This window comes from Watersipora subatra, chromosome 7, assembly GCF_963576615.1.
Source record: "Watersipora subatra chromosome 7, tzWatSuba1.1, whole genome shotgun sequence".
NCBI classification, from domain to species: domain Eukaryota; kingdom Metazoa; phylum Bryozoa; class Gymnolaemata; order Cheilostomatida; family Watersiporidae; genus Watersipora; species Watersipora subatra.
Genome location: NC_088714.1, coordinates 19,578,872 through 19,587,913, shown reverse-complemented (window position 1 = coordinate 19,587,913; position 9,042 = coordinate 19,578,872). Strand labels below are relative to the sequence as shown.

Here is a 9,042-nt window from a genome sequence, read left to right as displayed (position 1 = left end):
TAAAACAATCATTTAGGCGGAAGTATGTTCAAAATGCACACCCAAAGCAACGCATAATGGAAGTAAATTGAAAATTGTTGCTACTAAAAGATTTGTCTCCCTTGCTAGCTACTTGATTAGTGTTTGTCATCAAAAGTTTTAAAGTAATGTTTTAAACTTAGTTAGTTATTGTTTCAGTAAATTTTTTTTAAATGTTTGTTTTGCTAAAACAACATCATAAAATTACGGTTGTGTTGAATTTAATTGTTGCACTGGAATGAACTAGTTAATTGTAACAAATAAGACTGGCTCCATCTTTGTTTTTCTCAGCAAATCTCACATACAGCTATTGACATCAAAAGATTCACCATGTCTTACTCTGCTATGTTGTGGGTGCAATATATGTAAAATGTTATTACAGGCTCTTAAAATTATCAAAGTAATTGCCTTGTAAGTATCCAAAATGAACAGTTAATCACAGCCATCACAAAACTGCTGTAGATAAGAATCTCTTTTCAAAATGGCTCAAATGGTAGTTGTTGTACAAGATGGCTTCTGTTTACACTTTCATGCAACCTCTTTCATTGAAATATTTTCACAGCTATACTGTACTTCACGGATCCAATAAAACCATGTCTAATGTTCTTCGTCATTGTTATCCTGTCACTTTCAGTACTGATATCTTATAACCTACCGGAAAAATTGGTTTAATTTTTTAACCTTAGCTTGAAGGAGTACATATCATTGTCTGATTAACATAACAAGCCTGTTGGTTGCCTGTAATAGTCGAAAAATGCTGCAGAAATTATTCGCGCTGTTTGGCAGGAAGTATGGGTCAAATGATCAGATTACCACTAGACGATTAGACCAAGCCGAAACAAAACTGTAAAGTAGTGAGCATCTATATTTGATACGGGGCCTTCGGTAAAACCCGAAGTGTGTGTTATAAACTAGTGCTACGAGAAGATTTATATTGAGCCTTTTATTGGCCTTTCTATTCACATGAGAACATCACGTGTCAAAACAATAACCAAATGAAATGACTACGTCAGAGAAATAAACTGATTCCGATCTACAGCGGTTTCGTGATGGCTGCAATCAACTGTTCGTTTTTGAAAGCTTGTAGTCACATTTCCACCTATTTTGCACCTACAACACAGCAGAGTAAGACATGGTGAACCTTTTGATACAAAATAACTGTAATGTGAATTTTGTTGCAAGTCAACCTTTAAGGTGAGATCACACTCATAGGAACCAGTTCTATAGTATGAACCGCAAGGATTTCCACATCATGCTGTGTTCTAACCCAAACCAAGATGAGAAGGAACAATGCTAGCTGAACAATCCTGACAATCCTCCACCAATCCTGAGCGTAAAGCGAGCTCTGAGTGTCATTTGCTGTATTGACTGCTCACTGCTATTGACGATCGTGTGTCAGCTCTAGTCAGTTTATATGTTGGAGGAAGGAACTAGCATATTCTGAGTGGTTTCTCTGCCATAAAGTATTAAAATGGGAAAAGTGAGTTCCGCCTACACTTTTTGCAGAATGACCAAACAAACCAATGAGATGTTAGAACAGCATCACATCAGGTGACGATACTTAATGGTCACATCAGGTGACGATCTGTGCATTTCTGTCAAAAAATGGAAATTTAAGTAAACATCAACTGATACTTTTGAACAACTGATGTTAAACTCTAGCCTGCACAATTTCGTATTGCTGCATTAACGAACAAACTCAAGATAATCTATATACTAATGCGAGTGAACAAAATCAATGTACATAAACATGTAAATATAAAATTCGATTGAATGATTGTACAATGACTGCACAGAATACTGACTTATAATTGGACAATAGCAAGTATTAATTTTTTGCCTTAGATATGAGTTGAGCAATATGATGGTGTTGTATCAGGGAGCATTCCGACAGGTTATTTGCTGAGCTTATTTTTTCTTCTTCATTTGTATGAAGGTTGAAAGTTTTAGTTGTCATCTACCAGGCCCATGCACATGTAATACCGGGTTACGTGTATTACCAAAAGCAGGTTGATATCGCAGAGCCTGACCTAACAAATAAGCGCATTGCCAAAGGAAAAACAAATCGACCCAAATAGGTCAAGTATCTTGAGCCAACTATTGTGAAATAATAGTTATCATCATTATTATCAAATGATGGTCATCATTAAGCACGTCATCAGGTACCTAAAGGCAGAGACCATCTTCTAACTAGACTGCAGACAAATTCGTTTGATCTGTAAAGTACAATTTAGCATCTCAATACGCTGAAGAATTTGAGAAGAGTGTCATTTAGACGAGGCCATCGTGAGATATCAAGTTTAGTGTACAGCTACTTCAACTTGAGTGACTGTTTACAACTTAGTACCCATAGCTCAAGGTATGGCATTTTCTCACCAGAATATGTAAAGAATAGAGATGCTCCTAGAGCTCTTGTTTCATAAACAAGGCTTTGAAGACTCTGGTACCATGAGCTCTGCAACAGACCAATATTAACTAGTTAATCTATACGAGAGTCTTCATGACAAACTTGACCATTTAAGCTACACAGACTACAATGGATTAATTGAGCAAATAGTCATTGCATTGGTTAAGATACTCATGCTTCTAAAGCACTTGCTTGAGGTTAATAATTAGCACTGCTGACTGTTACGGGTAATGATTGTTAAGCTGACCCAAATTGTTGGATTTGTTTTAGCAAAGATTTAGCTTTCCGGGTAAATTACTCAAAGTCATTACATAATTATTTTATTAGCCACTCTAGGCATTCGGCTGGTCTTTTATTATAGTAAATATTGACAGAGCATAAAATGAGAGTAGGTTGAAAAAGCTGTCATTCTGCTCAATGCTATTATAACTGGCACAAAAACTTTGCTACGATATCATTATTTTTAGTGATTCTTTCACAGCATTTTGGGTTAATAGTCTTGATTGATAAAATATTTCTATATGTATTTTTTTCTTTTTTGTTGTTACTAATTTCAGATTGTTTATGATCAATGCAAATAAACCAAACAAGAAGTAAACCTAGAGTTCATATTAGTTTTTACTGACATTCCAAAAACTATCATCGAAATATGTTTAAAAATGACTCCAACTTAGCAGCATCTTAGAATTATCTCTGACCATATTATTAATGCACAAAAAAAACTTCTACACAGACTAGCAAATAGTACAAAGTTATTCAACTCATTGACAAACTTTTCAAACACGTTGATAAGCTTAAGAGATCCTGGAGCTAAACCACAAGCTGATGTCATGGGTGTGCAAAAATGGCTTCACCTAGCCTTCATTAAATCATTACTAAGTACAGTACTGCATACAATACTTCTCTTGTGTTTCTATTGTATGCTAACAAATATTATTTGATCTGATGCTTTAGCGATTGCTTTGGCCTTATGATCTCATTTTAGTAAACACAACCGCAGGTCTGAAGTCAAACGGTGTTAGTTCCTGTAGTACCAAAACGTGTGAGTGGCTTTGAATACTTTGTATTGAAAAGAAAATTGTAAAAATATTGGTATTGGGTCATAACATTGCTTCAAGCTGGCTAGCCAAACTGTGCCGATAGTTTTATTAGCTTCAGGGTAGAAGGCAATTGTTTACACGCTTGAGGGTGCTCAAGAAAGGTCTTCAGTAAGCCAGTGCAAATCAATTTAGCAAAATGAATATGAAAAGAAACTGCTGTGGCTGACTAAAATTTGAAGCAGACTGTCGCCACGCTCTAGCCAAGTATATCAAAAGAAGTCGATGAGGTAAGTTCTGCAAACCTTTAATGGGACGAATGGCGATGGGTCAGAATATTATAGTGTATATCTGCAACTTTCTGTTATAGAATAGATCATCTCGGTTAACCCTTTCAAGACTGACATCGAATTATCTCGATTGGAGTTGCCCTCTCCAAGTGGCTGACATCGAATTAATTTGACCGTTATGTTATGTTAGTTTTGTTAGGTTATGTTAGTTCATGGTATTAGTTCTTGACCTCGGATAAGCTAATATTGCCAATATTCTGATAGCCGTGAGTTTTAGCTTTGCATACAAAAAAGAATTTTGCCAATATGTTAAATGAAACTGGAAATATTTGCAAAAGCCTCAGGCCATATCAGAATTGTAACTTTCTCAATTTTTTAAAAGTTTGAGAAAACTGGTAGGATTTTGTCTACATCAAAGAAATAGCTGCAATTGTTGATGAGTTGGTAAATGAAAGTGATAGTGAAGTAGATGTAGATGACTCTGACGATGAGGAAGGTGAGTAAAATTGAAAATACTCTCAGAATTAGTCACAGTAGATTAAAATCACAGCTTGAGTGAGTAAAAGATGTCAGTGCAATTTCACTTTATTTAGTTTGTCAAGACATGGCTTGACTAATGGGTGATTTAGAGTTACTCACTGATAGACTCCTGATTGTTGTAACTCATCTTGTTAGTCCAATCTTTGGTCACACTCACTTCTTATATGATTGGTTGCTTTGGCCAAACTATTATTGGGTATGTAAGTGACTACTGACTAATAGTAGTAGATTACTAGACTAGTTCTAAAACTGCTTCTATAGGGTATACTGCTGCAAAATAGGATATTTTGCATTCTACTTGCAAATATTTCCCACCCCTTTTCTCTGTTGGAGAGGGCAGGTCTGGAGTATGAAAAGATGGAAAGGGTGGGGTGTGGGGGATTGAAGGGGTGAGGTGATTGAAGGGGTGGGGTGTGGGGGGATATTCCTCCTTTTCCAATCCACTTCTGCCCCAACCGGCCGATTTTGGAAGCAAGCTGTGGGCTATTCATAAATTTATAAATAATAGCTACAAAACCATTATAATTGTATTAGATTACAATAACGAAGCAGATAGGAGAGTTGGTGATTGATCCAAATCAGATAGTGAAATGCCTATGGATATGAATGATGTTGATCACCACGAACCGGAAATAAGCGAGAGCAATTCTAAAACAGACTATTATGTGTTGACTGTTTTTGCCTTATCATAGGCTCAACGCAAAATAACAATATGTCATGTCAGACATAAATAAAAGTAAATAAAATACAATCAAAGTATTTACTGCAATAAACAATACCTTGTACTCTGTTTACGAAAATTATCATTTTTGGTTCGAAAAGGCATTCTTTGTCCTAAAGTTACATAAATTAGATTCATTAGAATAAACACATATTTAGTATGATATGAAAGATCACGTTCTCAGTTTCACAATGGTGTGCTCATACCCAGCTTTACTAGCATTATGGTAGACATATTATATAAATAGAAAACCTCAGAAGCGGCCAGCCACTGGGGGGAGGATTGTACAAAAGCGACCAGACTTGAACGTGTTAACACTAAAAGCAAGTTAATAAGCATTGTCAAATGCAAGAACAATCACCAACCTTTTAAATATCGTAAATATAAAATAAAATATTCTTGTGCAGAGTTTAGCAAAGGCTGACCTGATGAGGAAATACAAGGATGCTGCTGCACATTCTATTTTTCACACTTATTCAATGCACTGAACTTTTGACCTTTTCTGATACCTTAACAAGAAAGTGCGCCCAGCAAACACCAGCAAGTAAAACTGTGTAATAAATGCTACCTTTTTGCAAAGAAAAATAGGACACTAGTTGTCTAAAACTGAATTATAGCAGAAATAATCTATGACCGCTTTGCTCATCTTTAAAAGTAACATCTGTTTAAGGTTAAAAACTATTAACCATGCTAAATCGGAATATCGGGGAAACAAATTTATCTTCTGTGTTTAGATGAGCTTCGTTCTCAAAGAAGCAGAGCTGTTGCAATAATTTTATGATACTTCATAACCTTTGAATATTCATTAAGTGTTGTTATAATTTTATGGTGCCCTACACTTTAGAGAACTTCTTGACCCAGTTATGATATTCTTGGAAACATGCATCAATACCAAGGTATAAAAAAGATAACTTTATTGCTACCTAGACAGCTTCAGTACGTCTTGGAAACATATGTCCATACTTGGGGATGAACAATATAACTCTATTGTAGTCTCAGTACAGCTTGGAAACATAAGTCAGTACCAAGTTATGAACAAGATAACTCTATTGTTAACTAGATATCCCCAGTATATATTTTCAGCACTTTGAGTAAGTAATTCAAGTTTGCTTTTAAAACATCAAGCAGAACGAACTGATTTTTTAGTTTGAAATACATCTTTAGTTTGTTGAGTTAAATGTCCAAATATTTTGACTGCAGATTACAAGTGCGAAAATTGCTTTATCAGCTACAAATATCTTTGATTACGACAAAATTTGATTTTGAAAACAGGTATGTGACAGTTTATCTGGTTTTATTCTATGTAGACAAGCATAATCAGTTTGAGTCATTACTTTAAAAAAGTAATTGAGCAAAAAATTCTGTATTGCTTCAATACGTCATTTACAAATTGTTCTTGTATTCCATTGATAGCTACTACAATTGATGAGCAACACAATTTGAAGTTAATACAAAAAGCATTTGTCTGCTAAAACCATAGATATAGTAAACCCTAGATTGGCGAATAGTTATCATTACAATGGAGCAAAAGTAAGGTCTATAATTGGCTGTTGTTTTCACGACGTTACGTCGCAGTGATGTGCATCACAGCTTCAGAGCCTTCTATTAAGCAATGAGTTTAGCAGTAAAAGCATGGTTGTCATACTAGTTTTCAAGTCATAAACGTAACAGCAAGACCAAATTCTCAGTGAAATGTCATCAGAAGCGACTACAACACCCCAGGTATATCCTGAATTGCCCATAACAAGACAGAACTTCAACTCAAAACAAGAAGTTCTCAACAATATCATAAGCTATCTATGCCAATTAAAGGCACCAAGCGAAAAGCTGCTAGTGAAAAATATTAGGAAAACTTTTATCATTGGTTTTGAGTCAGCAGCCAAATACGTACATGACATTGCTCACTGTCTTTTCAGCAACTACCCTTACATCAACTACTTCTTAACCTTTAAGATCAACCAAGATCACATTAAGACTATGTTTTCCACTATACGATCTATCATGAAAAAGGTAGGGTGGCTATAACAATAACCTGGATATGTAGTGCTTTAGATCTGCACTTCAAGCACTGCTCATAAAAGCAGATATCACACCAAGTCCCAATGCTAACTGTATTGATCTGGATGTGTGCAGGGCTGAAAAAACCGGCCAACTCCTGCTACATTCTCTGGTTAGAAAGAAGAAGGAAGAGACAAAGGCTGAGGAAGGTGAAGATGAGGAGTTCGGTGATGAGGAATTTTTTCTAACTCAAATGTGATGACTGTATCAAGTTCTTGACCGATGTAGAAATAGTTGGAAGTAGAAGTAGTGATGACACAACCCTAATCTCAGTTAAAAACTGAGGAGGATTTGTGACACCATAGATAGGCCGAATACGTATTGCTGCAGAAAAGTGCTTACGTTCACACATGGAGAGCTATGATATCCCACAGAGAGCTTTTAAACAAGTAACATCACAGACAATAACACATATGTCTTATTACATAACCTCAATCAAGGTTTTAGATGCACAGTGCATGCCAACAGTCTACTCAAAACTATAGTAAATCGTTATATTAAAATCAGAATAAACTATGCTGCTTCAAAGCAGGAATCTAGTTCAACCAACCTTAGACAAAAACTATCTTGTCTAGTTATTTTCAGTCATGTCTAATGGGTGTTTAACACAGTGGTCCCACTTAACTGCTTCTAAATCTCATTTGATTCATTAGTTTGTTATTAGTTTAATTTCTATTTGGTCACTCTTTGTATTATCAATGATATAGAAGCTTCTAAATCATTGGTATTATTCATTACCATGTGTGTAAGATTCTTGCCTTTCTCATCCAAAGTCATTAGGCCTATATAAGTTTTATTTATTTTCAATAAAATATGCAGTCTCACATGCACAAACTATGGAATAATTGTGCAGGTTTTAGTGTTAAGTCAATAGGAGTTCATAGATCAGCTGATTCACGTTACACATCACCATGACGTTGCGTCATGCTAATTATAGGCCTCATTTATTTTGATTATTCGCATATTTAGGGTTTACTATATCTACGGCTAAAACACATCTATTTAAAAAAAATTTCAACATAGTATTTAGACTTGGTAAAAGGTGAACCGCAAATAATCTAGCAGTCCTCTACGCACTCAAATACCAAACCCGAAGTGTTGCACACGCATAGTTTTAGAAACATGCTAGCCAGTTGTCTATACCCCTTCACTTTGTTACTGAAATAAAAAAATACCTCTACATTTAACCGCAATGACAATAAACTGGATGAAATGATATCGAAAGTGTTTGTATAAATATTTGCTTGCCAATTCTTTTTATAGTAATACATATTCTTGCACTTTCTGTTTAAAAAGCTGTGCATAAAAACAAGAGCGGCATTTATTGCTTGTCTAAAATCTACTACATAATACAATGTAACCCATAGCTTTATTTTTTTACAAAAGCTTGCACAATTGGTCTGGAGCCTTTTCTAATTTTATTTAAAGACTGGCATTACACTTGACGTTGTTCTTTTTTTCTGTTCTGTGCCTGAGGTTATTCTGTCACCAAATAAATATACTGTAGCCTCTCTAGTTTCTTCTTAACATCTTAATGTGTTAAAAACCTAGCCGTAAGTATTCAAAAGCATGTGAAACCTAACTAAGATAAGCTCAGCCTAAACTGCACAATATCTACATGTATTTTTATTTTGGACTTATTAGTAAGCTGCTGAGGGGGTAAGTACCATAAAAATGTGATGTGGTTCTATAGCAACGGATTAGATCCAACCTTTTCTTAGCGTAGAATCAGGTCAAGTGGCATACTTCTTTTCTGACTTCATATATAAGCTGAAGAAGGCTTGATACTTTATTGAATATCGAACAGCGGGGCAAATAGCTTGAGTAAACATGGCCAATTATACATGGCGCATCTTGCAATGGTAAGTTGAGATTTGGTAGTAAGCTTATGATATTATGGCAAGCTTACAGAAAATATGATTTTAAATTTATTTATGACAACATTCTACTATTTAGTTAGAATTATTGAAA

General features: G+C 35.1%; 1 protein-coding gene and 1 pseudogene across 1 annotated transcript in view; both read left to right on the top strand.

Moving 5' to 3' along the window:
- The first annotated feature begins 1,214 nt into the window (after positions 1 to 1,214).
- LOC137401273 (small nucleolar RNA U3) lies at positions 1,215 to 1,467 on the top strand (annotated as a pseudogene).
- Positions 1,468 to 4,227: 2,760 nt separating this feature from the next.
- LOC137400512 (peroxidase mlt-7-like) overlaps positions 4,228 to 9,042 on the top strand; it is a 29,138-nt gene continuing 24,323 nt past the window's right edge. The window contains exons 1-3 of the mRNA XM_068086839.1: positions 4,228 to 4,248; positions 4,554 to 4,681; positions 7,066 to 7,238. Coding sequence (XP_067942940.1) covers positions 4,228 to 4,248; positions 4,554 to 4,681; positions 7,066 to 7,238 — 322 coding nt within the window. The remainder of the gene's footprint in view (positions 4,249 to 4,553; positions 4,682 to 7,065; positions 7,239 to 9,042) is intronic.